At 36.7% G+C, this 18546-nt stretch overlaps 1 protein-coding gene across 1 annotated transcript in view; it reads right to left on the reverse strand.

Moving 5' to 3' along the window:
• evpla (envoplakin a) overlaps nt 1-18546 on the reverse strand; it is a 43017-nt gene that overhangs the window by 5593 nt on the left and 18878 nt on the right. Inside the window, exons 8-19 of the mRNA XM_058777894.1 lie at nt 16487-16594; nt 16171-16266; nt 15955-16065; nt 15141-15287; nt 14863-15017; nt 14016-14113; nt 1857-2029; nt 1326-1504; nt 971-1109; nt 480-673; nt 200-350; nt 26-109 (exon numbers count right to left, since the gene is read on the reverse strand). Of these exons, the coding sequence (XP_058633877.1) occupies nt 26-109; nt 200-350; nt 480-673; nt 971-1109; nt 1326-1504; nt 1857-2029; nt 14016-14113; nt 14863-15017; nt 15141-15287; nt 15955-16065; nt 16171-16266; nt 16487-16594 (1635 nt within the window). The remainder of the gene's footprint in view (nt 1-25; nt 110-199; nt 351-479; nt 674-970; nt 1110-1325; nt 1505-1856; nt 2030-14015; nt 14114-14862; nt 15018-15140; nt 15288-15954; nt 16066-16170; nt 16267-16486; nt 16595-18546) is intronic.

Raw genomic sequence — 18546 nt, forward strand, 5'->3', positions numbered from 1 at the left:
ACTGTAGCACAAATATTTAACTTACTTTGAGAGCATTCTGGAGATCCTTGGAGAGATCAACCACCCTGTCCATGTCATCGCCTTTCCTCTGTATATCCTCTATCACCCTCTTTTGAGTAAAAGAAAATCACATTGAGAATTGTACTGTTTTTTTCTATCACTTATTTTTATGTAATCTGATATAGTCTACAAATCTAACCTTCTGAGAGTTCTGCTTTGCATTGACTTGAGACAAATCATCTGTGGGGTTAATCTTGTTGTTAGGTAGATTATATAAGAAGGAGCTTAGTGATTGGCTCACATTCTGGAAGTCCTGGTGTTTTGTGTTAGCCTCTTGCAAAAGCCTCTCTCTAAGGAAATTTAAAGACATTTTTAACATGTTTATACTGAAGCAAAAACAACTTTAAACAGTTTAGATTAAAATATTATTTTAGATTAATACCTTTATACATACACTTTTTAGCATGAGTAGAACTTACCTTTCATTCAGCTGGTTGCTCACATTGGCATATCGGCTTTGAAGATTCTTCACTTCTGCTTCCTGTCTGCGTATATCAGGACAGTACTCCTGGTAACCCTGCTGAAGTGAACTGCATAACTTCTTAAGTGCCTCTAGGTCCTCGCTAAGCTTTTGCATCTCACTTTGAGTTCCAGCAACATCTTTTCTCAAATCCTGGATGAAAGACAGGATATTTTGTTAGTATGCATAAGATTCGAGCATTTGTTATGTGCCATGGCATTACCTGAGATGCAATTTCCAAAACCAAATAACTTTGTTCGAAGGCAATATACACAGGTCCCAAATATAGTGTTTTTACCCTCAGTAAAAAAATAAAATAAAAAAAGTCTAGGAATATTTTAATGTCATAGCTGTGGTTATGTAGCCCAGGTAAATGATTCACAGACAAGGAAGACATGAAGTCGTAATGGGAATACATCCTACTAAATTAAGAATGAAGTATGTCTTTACCTGAATCTCCTGTGTACGGATTTGAATGGCACTAGGTTTGTCTGGGATGGCACCATCATCACTGAGCTGTTTCTCAATTCCTGAGACAGTGCTGTCCATCTTCCTCAGCTGTCTCTCCAATACCATAGAAGCATTTGCTCTAATGTAAAAAAAAAAAAAAAAAAAAAGGCAACAGAGTTAGATTTAGATTTGCATTTACATTTAGCAGACGCTTTTACCCAAAGCAACTTATGGAAGGAATCAAAATCAACAAAAGAGCAATGATATGCAAGTGCTATGACAAGTCTCAGTTAGCTTGAGTTGAAACATCTAGAATTCTATCATTTTCTATAAATACATTTGTAATTATACACACTTCTTTCTGTAGAGATCAATGAGAGCAGCTAGACTGTCTTGTTTGATTTTGGCATCACTGAGTTTTTGAGGTAGAGTGGAAGAGGTTGGTCCATTAATGTCCTTTGAAAGTAGAGGTTCCAGGTCCTTTTGGGCTGCAGCCCTCTGTTTTTCCAACTGCTGGAGAGCTGCAGTTGTTCTCTGTTTAGAGAATAATAATTTCAAATAATGTTAAACATGGTGCCTTTTGTTCCACTGACAATTAAAAAAAAACAACATTGCTTTAGAGCAGTGGTTTTCAACTCTGTTCCTGTGGCCCCCCAACACTGCACATTTTGAATGTCTGCTTTGTCTGACACATCCATTTCAGGCCTTGGAGTCTCTAGTAATGTGCCGATGACCTGAATCAGATGTGTTTGACTGAACAGGGTTGAGAACCACTGCTTTAGAGATTAAGGTTGACAGCCATGAAATCAACCTTATATCGGTTTTATTGCATACCATAATTTTTAATGCAGTTTACCTCTAGTTAGATATCTAAAGCATGTCTCACCTCTTGCTCCTTCAGACGTTTAGTGAGGTCTGTGGCAGGATCAGTGCGGTTCAGTGGGGCCCTTAGACTGTTCAGAGTGTCCATCTCAACTTGAGCTACATCTTTATCCATTTGGTTTAGGCGGCTAGCTAGCTCTGCAGCTTTGGAGTTCTCCTCAGCTCTTGGAGCAGGAACTACAAAAATATTAAAAATAAATAAATAAATAAATAAATATATATATATATATATATATATATATATATATATATATATATATATTTATTTATGTATGTATATAAGTACTTATTCGCTTATGAGCACCATATACTTTCTGTGATCACCTCTTTTAATGGGCTACTGTGTATTTTCGAAATAACCAGAATTTATAACTATGTGATCTAACTCCAAGAAAAACACTATTTTTAATAGCTGTTTGTTTATTTATTTGTTTGTGGCGAGCAAATTCAAATATGGGTTGCATTTCCAACAAACATTTGCAAACAGCATTGCAGAGTTGTGTGGTTTAAACTACAGCTCTCAACATGTGATTAGAAGCATGTTTTTAGCGTAACCTAAATAGATCATTATTTTGAACAAATTAAGCTACCATTTAGTACAATCTATACGTACAAACACATTTCATTGCACTTTTTTTAGTTTGTTGAAAGAATGAACGTGTGATCTGGATCTGAGTATAGCATAAGAGGGAACAATGGATTGAATGAAAACAAAACAACAGAGAACAAAATAGATAAGTAGTCCTCAGATGCCATTTTCATTATTTACAGCAACGATCTGACATGAATTTGATTTCAACTCGATTAAGTTATTACGCCACCACCTGTGTGACATCATTAATGACAGTTCTACATGGTTGAACCAACATGCTTTGAATGATGGATGCGTGACAAAGTTATGGCAGTTTCAGGAACCAGTCATAACTAGCTAGTTTATTTCTCCAATGATGTATCATACTATGGTACAGTAGCAAATTACATCGTTGTATGGGAAACCCACCCCAGGATGAACCTAGCCCAACCCTGATCCACCCCTAAGTAATTATCTGCTAAGTCACTTTCACACCAAACATGATGGAAAAAAGTGAAACAAATGGTCCTTTCACTCTAAAAGTTAAACGAATAAGCATCAGGCTAAAGGAAATACAAATAAATGTAGTATGCAAACTACCTACTAATCAGGGGTGATTAATAATCAATGCTGTGGTTGTAACTTTTTCAGGCTTGTGCTCCAATGTGGATTCATATGGTGCATTAGCACTAAACAAATGCTCTGAAAAGTGCATCTGCATACTCATCAAAAAAGGTGACACTTTACTTAAACAGTAGGGGTGGCACGGTACATGTATTCGTACGGAACCGTCACGGTACGGACATCTCGGTTCGGTGCATGAGGTCTTACGACGAATACAGGCAATTTACCCCCAATCCAGAAGGGGGCGCCCGCAGTAATGCAACGCTGTTTGATAACCGCCAGCGCCAGCAGAAGAACAGCGAATGCCATGAGTTGTGCACTTGAAAACAAAGCCCCCTAGACAGTGACCATGTGCTGATTCTGAACGCGTCTTACATAGACTGACAAAGGAGTATACTTTAAAGGCTTGCGCACTCAACTGTTTGCGAAATGGGGCTTTGTGCTGGTGTTTCCTACTTCTCTCATTCGGCACAAATCCAAATATTCCATAATATTTCCATATTTGCGATGTAAAGTATCTGAACGTTAAACTATTATTTATTATGTAAATTATAGGCTTTGTACTTCAGTCGCGTTCCAACGGTGACACAGAGGCGGGTGCGCGCTGATGTTTGGCTCACTGTATTTTATTTGGATAAAGTACCAACTGTGCTGTCAAGTTACCAATGCTGGAACTGATGTGTGTTTTGTGTGTGTGTGTGTGTGTGTGTGTGGCGTGCGCTGTTTTCTTATACCAGCAGAATCAACTTTAAACACTTATTGTCTTATTAATAATCACTGTATAAAGGTCTGCTTTTATTTGTGTACACTCACAATGAAAACAAAACGGATTTTATAGACATAACATGTAATAATATTTAGTATTTTCACATCTAGATGGAAAAAAAAAAAAAATGTAATTTGCACTACTGTCTGTTCAAAATAAAGGAAAAGAAACTGAGCATAGTAGATTTTTTTTTGCCCTGTTGTACGAAATCGTATCGAACCGTGACATCTGTGTACAGTGCCACCCCTATTAAACAGTGGTATATTAGTGCCTGGAGAAGTAGATATACTCTTAATTTCTGCCCCCATTTTTTTTTTTAAGCGGCCTAGCAAAGGATGAACAACCTGCATTATAAACAGTGACATGTAAGACTAGTCTTGCATATTTGGGTCATTCTACAGAAACGTCCACTTTTCTGTCCCTAGACTTTAAAGAAATATTACAATTGAAATACACATTAGGGTTATAATTTTTTTATATATTTTAAAGTGAAACAATAGGTTATTTGAACAATTACACCTTCCTGAGCCATCAATGTGGCATTATTTGTTTTTTTAATTAATTATATAGAATTCCAAGTACCACAAAACTGTTCGTCCCCACAGCCATATACAGCAGGAAAGTGCTTTATTTTGAGGTCAAAAACAGGATTTTCTACCATTTTAAAATACAAAAGTCTATTCATAACTATCAAATATATGATATAAATGGCATAATAAAACAAATTGCCAAAAAAATATTATAAAATATATAATGAAAACAGTGGTCCCCTGAAGTTGTGTCACTGGTGTTACCGCTTAACAAAAGTCTTTTATTTTGGAATAAAAATAAAATAAAAAAATCACACTGATGACATCACTCGACTTCCTCCTTTCTATTTTCTAAACATCTATGAAAAAATGTTTAGCCCATGTTTAGTCCACTGTTTCTTTTCAGTTATGATAAATTTTCTCATTTATCTCATGATTTCATATGAAGCTTTTAGTTGATGTCACTGGTGTGACCTATTTATTGTTAGGGAAATGTAAAAAAAAAAAAAAAACTATAATACAAATGGATTAAACTACTTAATTTAGTGAGTATACCATGACTGACAACATGTGGCTTGATACCTTGCAGCAGACATTTTGTAAAATGCATTTTTCATGAAAATTGTCACTGGTGTTACTGTCACTGGTGTTACTGTACTGATTTTGTCTGTCACATTAAATAAAACATAATCTCCTTATTTCTTGCATTTTCATTATTTTTCTGTAACTCTGACTACATGTGCTGAATTATTATAATTCTTTTAGAAATAATTTCATAAAAACTTTTAATATTGCTAAAGAAGGTAACACCAGTGACAAAAAAATGATACATGTGGTCTTGAAATAAAAAAGCTAAAAAAAAAAAAAATTAAGCTGTCATTTAAATGTATTCATAAAGTCAAAAGGTAATCTAATAATGTGGTCTAAGTTTAAATGTAAAATTTTTTTAAAAATTAAGACATTTTGCCATACCAAAAGTGGACGTTTCTGTAGAATGACCAAAATGGGCCAGTAGTATTTGCACATTACTTAATTTCTGCTACTTGACTAAACAGAGTAAGGATCATTGTGAAATAAATTTTAGCCACAGAAGAGATGCAGATTTTGCAATAAATAATTAAAATGTAAAAAAACTACAGACTGCAGCAATTAACATTTTGTCAGAACCTCTAGTAAATTACAACCTATTTTGTTTGGTTATCTGTTCAGAATTGTAAGTGAATCATGATCTATATTTGATACCAAGAAAAAAAAAAGTGATCAATTTATCCAGAATTGCGCGGCTCTACTCATGTTTGATTTCTGTCTTCTTATACTTTAATTTATCTCTAATGAAATCGGTCAGGTTTTAAATACTAGGGGGATGCATAATCTGGCAGGGTGCAGAATTCGGCACGACACTGGCGCGTCCTGAACACATCACTGTTTTTACTGGGTGTGTTTAGGGAATATTTATATTTATTCACATGCAATTTAATTTAACCACTCATGTGGCGGGCTGTCATGATTTGGCTAATGCATTACACTACTGAATGATGCACAGAGGAGATTTCGAAGTGGGTATACGCAAAGCCAACTGATAAAGAAGTGGATATACCTCTATGGATATACCTCTCATCTCAAAATTCATTACAAATCTACATCCCCTCCAGAAGTCTGAGATCCGCTAATGAGCGACGCCTCGTGGTACCATCACAGAGAGGATCAAAATCACTCTCCAGAACATTCTCATTCACCGTTCCTGGCTGGTGGAATGATCTTCCCACCCCTATCCGGAATGGTGGATCCCTGTCAATCTTCAAGCAACAGCTGAAAACTCATCTCTTTCAACACTACTTGACTTCATCCTAAATTAAAAATGAAAGAAAAAAATTTGCTTTATGTATTCCCCAATTGTAAGTCGCTTTGGATAAAAGCGTCTGCAAAATGACTAAATGTAAATGTATATGTATACGCCGTATACCTCCACTACATCACTGCTTAAAGGATGTATAATGCATTATAAAGGGTTATTAAAGGTTATAATGCATTATAATTATTCACAATGTGCATTGTATCTTGTCATAAATAATTATAACCGAATTTAAAATGCACAATGTAACAATGAATTGATAAGTGTTATAAGGGGTGTAAGGATTCACTCGTTTTATCGATGCATTGATTACAAACCCTGACGATTCATATGCATCGATCTTGAAATGTGGATTTTTGAATTGTTGATTCATTTGTCGATTCAGTAATCAATTTAAAATGCTAATCTAATTAATCTCGATTTCTATAGCGATCCAGACCCCTGGGGTCGAAGTCGAAGCCCGCATCAGTGCGGGCTGTCTCATATTTTCTTTATGACCGCAAAAAGAACTAAAAATACTCCATGGGTTTTGATCGTACAGATAAGAATAAGGTATCGTTTGAAGCTGCAAAGGGTCTACTTTTATTTGTGTATAGTCTATAGTCATTTTGAATGGGGAAAAATCCAATGCTCAATATGGCCGCTCAATCGCAGGAAGCCCCGCCTTCTGAATGAAAGAGCCAATCACTGATTGGTAAAGTCAGCGTGTCACTGCAGCTGCAGTTAGAAGTCCCGGTTGCTATAGAAACAGTCAGCATTCTGAGACTTGTGCTTAGGACTGCACATGCGCACTGGCTGATCTAGCCTGAAAGATAAGCTTTTTATGATGCTATTTAAGCAAAAGAAACAACATGATACAGTTGTTGTCAGATTTCTTTGGTGATTTCAAATATGAAATTTAATTGTAAGCTTAGTGAACAGTTTTGGAGAATTTGATGTTTCCCCATTCAAAGAGATAGGAGCTACACTTGTATGTCCGAGAGGCATTTCAAAGATGGCCGCTGAGTGACTTATATATTTCTACATGACACTACCAGTCAAAAGTTTTTGAACAGTAAGATTTTTAATGTTTTGGTAAAGAATTCTCTTCTGCTCACCAAGTCTGCATTTATTTGATCCAAAGTACATAAAGTTGTATTTGCCAAAGCAGCAATATTGTGAAATATTTTTACTATTCAAAAGCTTGAAGTCAGTATATATAGAAATTAAAACTTTTATTTAGCACACAAGTGATGATAAATACATTTATCATGTTACAAATGATGCTGTTCTTCTGAACTTTCTATTCATCAAAAAAATTCTTCTCAGCTCTTTTCAACAACAACAACAACAATAATAACAAATGTTTTTTGAGCAGCAAATCAGAATATTAGAATGATTTAAAAAGTCAGCTTTGATTGTTCCTAATAAACTGTTTAACTGCACTCGCAAGTGAATCTCAAGTTATGAGTTGTGATAGCTAAATATATTCTAAATAAACTACAGACAAAAAATATATACATTTATTTTGTCCTCACATTCTTTCTTGTAACTCTTCCCTCTCAGTCACATATACCTGACTAAATGGCTCATTATGGAGCTCATTATCTTTGTCTTTTGTCTATGGTCTCTGTCTTCTCAGGTGAGAATCACAGCATTATGCAGGATAGTTCACGTTCTCTCACATAGACCCTTTTTACTCAAAAAGTGACTTAGAAAATTTAAATCAATATATTGTTTTCTGTGAGCAAGTAAACAAGATGATTTTCAAATTATTTGGAAGCAAAAACTCTAGACTACAAGATCCAGTTCTCAAAAGTCTTGTGAACAAATCTTCTGTATGTTTTTTATGGCCTTATTTCAGTGACTTCAACATTTTATTTTTTCACTAACCACGCATAAACGTTGCTTTCTCAAAAACACAATCATGTACATAAATGCTGCTAACATATTATTATAGCCCAGTTTGTGCTGATTACAGTGTTATTAGACTTTAGCCATTTATATGTTTATAAGCAATTGAAAAAAGCACAAATGTCAGGGCATGTCAAAACTTCTCCAGGCCCCCAAAACACCCTCAGGCTCCAGAGGGTTAAAAGGCACCTATTATGGAAAATCCACTTTTACATGGTGTTTGGACATAAATGTGTGTTGGCAGTGTGTGAACACAACCACCCTAAAATGATAAAAATCCACCCACTCCTCATTTTTTAATTCCCTATAAACCAAATCAGTCTCACTAGGCCAGCCGTTTTGATTCTCTATTTGCAATGTGATGTCAGGCCACGGGGGTTGACTGACCGCACAGCACTTTCCGCCCTCAGCGGTTGTATGCTGTCCTCCATTTTCTCTGCTCTCGGGCAGCTGTAATGTCAACAATGTATCATAGGCAATCCCAGTGCTCTGTGTTTGGATGTAAGACTGAACAAGGTATTTTAATTGATCAATTGGTGAAATTAGTTCTGGTGAGATTAGTAGGGAATATGCAGCTCATATGCATTTAAAGTGATAACACACCAAAATAGCTCTTTTTTTTTTTTTTGACACACCCCAAAAATGTCATTTTCTAGCTGTTATAATAAATGATATGTGGGGTATCTTGAGCTGAAACTTCACAGACACATTCTGGGGACACCCAAGACAAATATTACATCTTGTAAAAAGGCATAATAGGTGCTCTTTAAAATACATTAAATTACTACAAGCACGAATCAATGGAGACCTTAAACAGCATTGTTCGTGCCCTCACATCTCAACGCAGCGCTTGTCACTGTCACTTGTCACTTTTTACCCAAATAATACACCGACCAATCGTTCTACTTGTTCAACAACTGAACAACAATACAGAAGTTAATATTGCTGGTTACTGCATTTTTATATTCAGTAATATTCTTCAAAATGAGATACTAGCAACCAAAGCATCTCAGCTGGATAAACGCTATGCCACCAAAGCATTCTCAAGCGCCACCCGCTGGCCGTTTTCAGAAGAGCACCTGACATTTTTCATCTTGCTAAAAACGCTTTGATGGACACGTTAATTGAACATTGTTAGACATATTAGTCTTTTTTGCATTTATGCAATATACTGGAGCCAAACCTGAGAAAGTAGACCAGAATATTCCACTGCATTCTTGGACACGCAATTTGCGTAGTTGTAATTCATAGGCGGGTATTATGCTTGTAGTCTCAGCCTCAGACGTCACGCACATGAACCGTTGGCTAAACATCTGGGCCCGTATTCATGAAAAATATTAGCGTTAAGAGTTGCTCCTAGTAACAAAATTCTAAGAAAATTCTTAGAAATGTGGGTGTTTCCCCTTATAATTAAAGAAAAGATCCTAGTAAAGAAAAAAGTCATTCAGAAAGCATCGTAACCCTTAAAAGAGGTCTTAAGGTCCAAAATTGTTAGGAGTACGAACGAGGACTTTTAAGAGGCTTAAGAGTTTCTTTAGCTGTGGATAAAATGGATTAAACATGAAGAGGGAGAAGAGATGTGTTGCACACAATGCATGACAGTGAGTTAATAAGACGCTACACATTAGATCGTGCAGGGATCATGTTTGTGACCGATCTTATAGAGACACGCTAACATCTCCAACACCACACAGAAATGCCATAGCGCCAGAAATGGACTTAATCACTACATTAACATATTTGGCAACTGGAAAAATGCAACTCTGCTGTAGCGATGATTTGGGTCTGTTACAGCACTTTCAGAACCTCACTGTGTCGCTGTTCATTTCCTATAAAATACGTTAAATATGACAGTATGGTAAATAGAAAAATAAAGAATATATATATACATATATAATGTGTGTGTGTGAGAGAGAGAGAGAGTACAGTAAAACAGGAAAAATTACACCTGTAATTTCAAAGTGAAGGCTTATAATAAACCCTACTCTTAAAAGCGCTCTTTTATTTCCTTCTTGGACAACCAACCAATCACAGTCTTCAAAAGACTGTGTCATCGCTAGCAATGGGGTCAGCCCCGCCTCCTCACTGAGAAAAAAGTTTTTGACTTTTCCTAGCTCAGAGTTACTCTCAGATTGGTCCTGAATCACTTTTAAACTAAGACTCCTAGTTAGAAAATTTTAAGCTAAATTAGGAGCTCTCTGAGAGGATTCTTAGAATCTTTAAGAATACGGGCCCTGATGCATATGGCACACAAAAGTGGAAACCATTCAGGAGTTTTGAAGTTGTCATCGGATTGGTTGAATTATACAGGATTTCCGGGAGACGTGTGTGTCACGTTCTTTAACGTTCCGCCTGGAAACAAAGATGCCATGACGCCAAACCCCCTCACGAAAGAAGAAAGCCATCGAGTTTACAACTGTGACGACGAGCACTTATCAGGATCAATAAACACTGGATTTTCAAAAGTATGTGAAATATTCAAATTTCGCGGCATAGAATCTTTAAAATACGTCCGAGAGTTTTACACACCGGTCTGTTATTGTGGCGACATTTCCACACCCCAAAACGTGACGCTGAACGAAAAGAACTGTGATTGGTTTTTTGACATGTCGGTCAAACGGCCTCATGGGCAGGCCTTGGCTAATGAAAGCTGCCATTGATTCCAGACCTTCAGCTGGCTACGCCAGACTATGCTAATTGTGAATGAGCATGCGTGCCCTATTGGAATTCATTAACATACGCATGTTTAACTATCAAATTGGAAGTTTACGAATCCGGAGGAGAGTTTTCTGGAAGGTCCATTTTATGCGCAAATTACTCAGAAATTACTCCTATATTTACGAATGTTTCATGAATGAGGCCCATTGTGTCTAAAAGCATACGCAAAGTTCCATTAAATGATAATGAATGACTTTTAAATTAATGTCATTAAATCGAATGCAGGAAGGAAACTGTTAAAATAACCACAGCATTAACAACAATCTTGAAATAAGGGCACAAGGTTTATCTGTCAATCAGATGTATGAAAGTTGCGTTGGTCATTACAGGTGCTGGTCATATAATTAGAATATCATCAAAAAGTTGATTTATTTCACTAATTCCATTCAAAAAGTGAAACTTGTATATTATATTCATTCATTACACACAGACTGATATATTTCAAATGCTTATTTCTTTTAATTTTGATGATTAGAGCTTACAGCTCATGAAAGTCAAAAATCAGTATCTCAAAATATTAGAATATTTACATTTGAGTTTGAATAAATGACCATCCCTACAGTATAAATTCTGAGTATCTCTTGTTCTTTGAAACCACAATAATGGGGAAGACTGCTGACTTGGCAATGATCCAGAAGACGAACATTGACACCCTCCACAAAGAGGGTAAGTCACAGAGGGTCATTACTGAAAGGTGTGGCTGTTTACAGAGTGCTGTATCAAAGCATATTAAATGCAAAGTTGACTGGAAGGAAGAATTTGGGTAGGAAAAGGTGCACAAGCAACAGGGATGACCGCAAGCTTGAGAATACAGTCAAGCAAAGCCGATTCAAACACTTGTGAGAGCTTCACAAGGAGTGAACTGAAGCTGGAGTCAGTGCATCAAGAGTCACCACGCTCAGACGTCTTCAGGAAAAGGGCTACCAAGCCACTTCTGAACCAGAGACAACGTCAGAAGCATCTTACCTGGGCTGTGGAGAAAAAGAACTGGACTGTTGCTCAGTGGTCCAAAGTCCTCTTTTCAGATGAAAGTAAATTTTACATTTCATTTGGAAATCAAGGTCCCAGAGTCTGAAGGAAAAGTGGAGAGGCACAGAATCCATGTTGCTTGAAGTCCAGTGTGAATTTTCCACAGTCAGTGATGATTTGGGCTGCCATGTCATCTGCTGGTGTTGGTCCACTGTGTTTTCTGATGTCCACAGTCAACGCAGCCATCTAAATTTTAGAGCACTTCATGCTTCTTTCTGTTGACAAGCTTTATGGAGATGCTGATTTCATTTTCCAGCAGGACTTGGCACCTGCCCACACTGCCAAAGGTAGCAAAAGCTGGTTCAATGACCATGGTGTTACTGTGCTTGATTGGCCAGCAAACTCGCCTGACCTGAACCCCATAGAGAATCTATGGGGTATTGTGAAGAGGAAGATGAGAGACAACAGACCCAACAATGCAGATGAGCTGAAGGCCACTATCAGAGCAACCTGGGCTCTCATAACACCTGAGCAGTGCCACAGACTGATCGACGCCATGCCGCATTGCTGCAGTAATTCAGGCAAAAGGAGCCCCAACTAGGTATTGAGTGCTGTACATGCTCATACTTTTCATTTTCATACTTTTCAGTTGGCCAAGATTTCTAAAAATCCTTTCTTTGTATTGGTCTTAAGTAATATTCTAATATTTTGAGATACTGATTTTTGACTTTCATGAGCTGTAAGCTCTAATCATCAAAATTAAAAGAAATAAACATTTGAAATATATCAGTCTGTGTGTAATGAATGAATATAATATACAAGTTTCACTTTTTGAATGGAATTAGTGAAATAAATCAACTTTTTGATGATATTCTAATTATATGACCAGCACCTGTATAGCAAACAGACATCGGGCGCGTTTTCTTTCAGAATCATCATTCACCGATAGAATGGAAAAGTTGATTACTGTCGCATTTTACTTTATTAAAATAAGATAAAGAAGCACTCATCATGCAAAGGTGTGACATAAAATGTTACCCCATACATTCACACTATGCTACACAATAGTCAACACGAAATAATACTTTTAAATTATTTTCTTTTTTTAAATCTTGGCTTACATACCCTAGAGAAAAATAAAAATAGGCTACTAAAATGTATTTGAAATAAATGTATTTAATGCTACGTATACTACAAATACATTTACATATTTAAGTGCTTAATAAAAATACCCTGCAATTGTACTTTTGGTATATTAAACTGATATACTTAAAGTCTGCTAAATTGGAACCACCAATTTTGTACTTAATGCACTTTAATTGTGAGGAAGTAGTGTTAAAGTCCAACTAAATACATACTGAAGTACATTTGATTGTGCTAAAGTGGAACTATTGCAAGTATACTTCAGGTAGGCTACACTATCACAATATCTTGCATAGCTATAAAGACTGATATTATTCAAAGATCATACAGTCCTCATCAATAGTGACATTAAAACACATTTTAAGCTTAATATGAAATGTGCATTGTGCACAAGTAGTAGCTACTCCAAATAAAGTTTAATTATAATTTTTTACATCAGTCTTTTACAAGTCTCGAGCGATATGTCAGTAAATGTATTAATAGATTTGAACTATACTTAGTTTGAAATATATATATTTAAAATATATATATATATATATATATATATAATTATTATTTTTACTAGGGTAAACTTCTACATATGCCATATGTCATGCCATAGCATTATTAGACTAAAATCTAACAATTTACAAAAGTGTTTTTTGTTTTTTGTTTTTGCCCTCACTCTGAATCCATAAAGGCTGCTGTGTAATTTGCCCTCTGACTAAGCACAAAAAGAATTTAGGGGAAGCACTTTAATAATCCTGTGATTGCACTTAAAGAATGCAGAATCGAGTCATTAATTGAATCGCATAAAATTTAACTGTGAATCATCTTGAATCGAATCTTCCTGAATTTGCAAAAAATCGTTCTTGAATCGAATCGAAACCCAATGAATCGTGAATCAAATCGATTCACCATTTACACAAAGATTCACAGCCCTATTTATAATGCATTAACTGTGGTTACAATTATTCATGAGATGCACTATAAGGTGCATTACAAGGCATAATTAATGCATACATTATACATAAAGGCTTTAAGTAAAGTGTTACCCCCCCAAAAAAGTGTTTTTCAAGCACTGAACAGCTTGGTGTAGAAATGAGTTCTTTAATTACCTGGAGCCTGTGAAACAGAGGCCTTTGATGGTTGATTGTTCAGCGAAGTTCTCAAAGCAGCCCGCCTTTTCTTTAGATCTTCCAACTCTTTGCCCAGCCTGCTTATACAAACACAAATTATTATTAGTTATTCTTGGTCTCTGAAGGTTTCACTCATTAGACATTAGCATACCCTAAGGATTCACTAAGTTTTTCAATGTCTTTGGAGTACAGCTGAGTGAATATTAGAATATTAGGGCTATTATTGTAATAATTGAATAATCAATATGATATTTTGATGTAATATAATTACTATACTGTGAATATCCAAAAATTGTTGAAAATTAAGATTAATTTGCTAAAGATGGCACCAATATGCAATTTCACTCCTTCTTCAAAGGAGTCAAGAAGTGCTTATGTGTTCCAGAAACTAGTTCCCCTAGTTCCTGAAAGAGTTTTTTAGTGCTAGTGGGAACATAGTGTCATGCCACAAAGCACCTCTTGAACCAGAAACCGTTGATAGATTTGTGTTCCTTACTAAAAACTTTCATAATTTACCCCAGTTGCACAGTGGAGAATGTAGTATGTAAATTACATTGCATTCTGACAGCTTCTTTACAGCAGTTTTTTCATATTGTTACATCTACATTTTAATTTTTTTTAAATGTGTCTTTGCACTAAACAATTTGAATGTGCTTAGAAACAACACATTTTTAATTCTAATTACATAAACATAAATTAATTTTAATTCTAGAGCAAATGCAAAAATATTGAGAAATTTGAAAATTTTGAAAAATATTGAGATAATACATTTTAGATGTATTGCCCAGCCCTTCTTTGGAGTATGAAAAGTAGTTTATTTTCTTACAGGTCAACTCTGTTGATGGCATCAGGATCAGGTGGAGGAATCATAAAGCAAACTCCAGGAAATTTCTTGATTGTTCCATCGTTGGACTGAACCTCCCAGTTGTCATTGTCTGTGTTGGACTTCAGATTAAACAGCTCTCCTCTGTTCAATGAAGCCTGAGAAAAATCCAGTTGATTAAAAAAATGAATAGAAGAATATAAAATTAGTAACTAAAGTTTTTACTGCTACATGTTAGAAAACAAATCTTTAACATCCAATTTTGTTCTAGAGATTCTAACCTTGGGAGTTTTCCAGTCACACAGAGACTCAACCGTGGTAGTTTTGCTTGGAGGAGTGCGACGAAGCTTTAGTGGTGTGATAGAGGTGCTTCGCTTTCTCAGGTCAGCCAACAGCTGCTCGTTGCGCTGCAGAGGCCTTTCCTCAGCCTGTAGACACACAGAATACACAATATTGACACATACAGAGTTGTATTAGGTAGGTGGTACGTGTCAAAGTAATATCCACATGGATGGCAGAATCCAAGGTTTCCCAGCAGAACATTGCCCAAAGCATCACACTGCCTCCGCCGGCTTGCCTTCTTCCCATAGTGCTTCCTGGTGCCATGTGTTCCCCAGGTAAGCGACGCACATGCACCCGGCCATCAATGAGCCTTGGCTGCCCATGACCCTGTCACTGGTTCACTACTGTTCCTTCCTTGGACCACTTTTGATAGATACTGACCACTGCAGACCGGGAACACCTCACAAGAGCTGTAGTTTTGGAGATGCTCTGACCCAGTCGTCTAGCCATCACAGTTTGGCCCTTGTCAAACTTGCTCAAATCCTTACACTTGCCCATTTTTCCTGCTTCTAACACATCAACTTTGAAGACAAAATGTTCACTTGCTGCCTGATATATCCCAACCACTAGCAGATGCCATGATGACAAGATAATCAGTGTCATTCACTTCACCTGTCAATGGTCATAATGTTATGCCTGATCGGTTTATATATATATATATATATATATATATATATATATATATACACACACACACACACACACACACACACATAATTTAAATGTATTTAGTAGTTTAAAATGTGATTTCACCTCAAGCTGCATCTGAATTTCAGTGCTGGTTTTGCCATTGACTGCTTTGGCATCAACAGTGGAGCCAAGCTTAGATAAAGACTCAGACAAGGTATCTGCATCCAGTTGGTACTGTTGAGAAGAATGCAAACTTGATTAGACTTTACAAATTAAAATTTTTTTTATAAGTAAATGTGTTTAACAAAAATGATGGATCTATCCATTTGCCCTACCTACCCTTTTGTACTCCTCTAAATTGTCCAGATGTGTTTCCTGACAGATGCAAAGATTCAGAAACTTCTGCCATTCATTCCTCACAGTGTCTCTCTGGGCCTGGACACACAAATAGCACATCAGAGCTCAGCTTTGATTATGTTAATGTTGTGGCATACTGAATGCAATATTTATTTATTGAACACATCATTTAATTAATTGTAATTAGTCAACTCAAATTTTCCAATGCCACACATTTGTCAACAACATAAAACAACAAATCCAATATCACATAGACAATATGGCTGGAGTTGACCAAAGTGTTACATAATAAAGTTACCTGAATAGTGCTGGCAGCAGGATGTTTCAGCTCAATCAGTCGGTCTCCATCATCCTGTAACTTGTTGACCTCACTTTCGTGGGACAGCAGGCTGTTATTCTTGAAGATCTGCAAAAGACAAGAGACGAAAGGTCTAATATAATGTTTTCTTTAAAATGTGGTGTTGCCACTTTTGCAGTTAACCAAAAAATGAGCAAATAATTGCCACCCATTATTGCTTGCCCAATGATCTTGTTTATTCTCATTGCTGTCCTAATGTTAGATGTTTAAAAAAATGTTTTGGAGAAAAAAGGTTAAATTGTAACCCCATTGTCATCAAGGTTCCTTAAACTTTTTGAAGCCCTTTCATACATTCAAATTGTTTGTGGACCACACATTGCAAAGAATTGCAAATAAAAGTTGGTTTCACCACATTTTCTATCATCTTTGCAATCCCACACTCTCAACAAAAGCTCTTGTACAGTGCCTATAAAAATCTACACATCCATATTAATTTTGCAGGTTATGAGATGTAGAAAACAAAAGATTCCACGTAAAATCATATCAGACCTCTTTTTACTTTCAATCAGCTTTTCTCTAAGATTCTTAGCAGCATTTTACTGCTAAAGCCAAGGCCCACAAAGAGACCACAAAGATTGCATTGGAATCTCATTGTGAAGAGGAACCAATGAGGATAAGGGTACAATGTTTGAGCTGAAGGTGATGGTCTTTCATCCAGCAAAAAATGTCTGAGAGGTAAGACTGAAACCACTGATAGGGTTGACAAAAGGATCTGGTGGTTATATCAAAAGCAGCGGACAGATCCAGCAAGATAAGTAATGAAGATTTGGGAGCCACTCTTGCCAGTCTTAGGGTTTCAACAACTGAGAGCAAGGCAGTCTCGGTTGAATATCCACTTCTGAAGACAGACTGGTTGCTGTCCAGGTTTTTCTGTGTGAGAAAGGCATAGAGGTTTAACACAACTCGTTCAAGTGTTTTTGCAATGAAAGGAAGGAGGGAAACCGGTCTGTAGTTCTCTAAAAGAGTTGGGTTAAGAGTGGGTTTATTAAGTAGTGGGGTTATACAATACTGTTTAAATGCTGAGGGGAAAACACCAGTGTGAAGGAATGTGTTAATGATGTGAGTGAGTGCAGGTACAACTGCAGGAGAATTGGGTTGAGGGAGATGAGATGGAATAGGATTAAGCAGACAAGTAGTAGGATGATTGGAAAGGATAAGTTTAGAGACTTGGCTCAGAGAGTGGAGAGAATGATGTGAATGTGTATGTTTGCTGGTAAGATGTGTTTGACAGTTTGTGGTGTGGAGAACTGTGCACTGATGGTTGTAATTTTATTAATAGAGAATGTGGCAAAGTCATCAGTTGTTAGAGTTGATGAAGGAGGGGGAGGAGGAGAAAAAAATCAGGGAAGAAAATGTTTTAAAGAGTATGCGAGAGTTAGACGTATTTTTTTTTCTTTTTCGTAATGATATGTCCTTTTAGCAGTGGAGAATTATCAGAGAAGGAAGAGAGGAGTGATTGATGCACATTAAGGTCAGTAGGATTTTTTGATTTGCGCCATACCCTTTCTGCAGCCCTGAGCTTAGAACAATGCTTGCAGAGATCATCGGATAGCCAAGGGGCAGAATGAGTGGTACGGGCTGGCCTGGAAGACACGGGGCAGACAGTGTCTAAACAAGACGTAAGAGTAGAGCAGAAAGTATCAGTAGCACTGTTAGCATCAAGAGATTAACTGTTTAGGGGGAGGAAGCAAAGATGAAACCATAGCAGATAGTCGGCAGGGTGAGAGCGTAGGTTATGTCGAAAGATGACATGTGGAGGGGTATGTGTTGTGACAGGAATCATGTTGAGGTTAAGAGTGAGGATGAAGTGATCCGAGGTGTGCAGTTGAGTAACCAACACATGATCAGTGGAGCAGAGTCTTATGTAAATAAGGTTCAGTTGGTTGCCTGATTTGTGAGTAACCATAGTTAATACTCACTTGAGAACAAAAGAGGCAAGCAGAGTGTGGAAGTGTGCAGCCTGAGGTTTATCTAGGTGGATCGCTTCCTGTTGAGATCGC

This window comes from Onychostoma macrolepis, chromosome 06 (genome assembly GCF_012432095.1).
Source record: "Onychostoma macrolepis isolate SWU-2019 chromosome 06, ASM1243209v1, whole genome shotgun sequence".
NCBI lineage: Eukaryota > Metazoa > Chordata > Actinopteri > Cypriniformes > Cyprinidae > Onychostoma > Onychostoma macrolepis.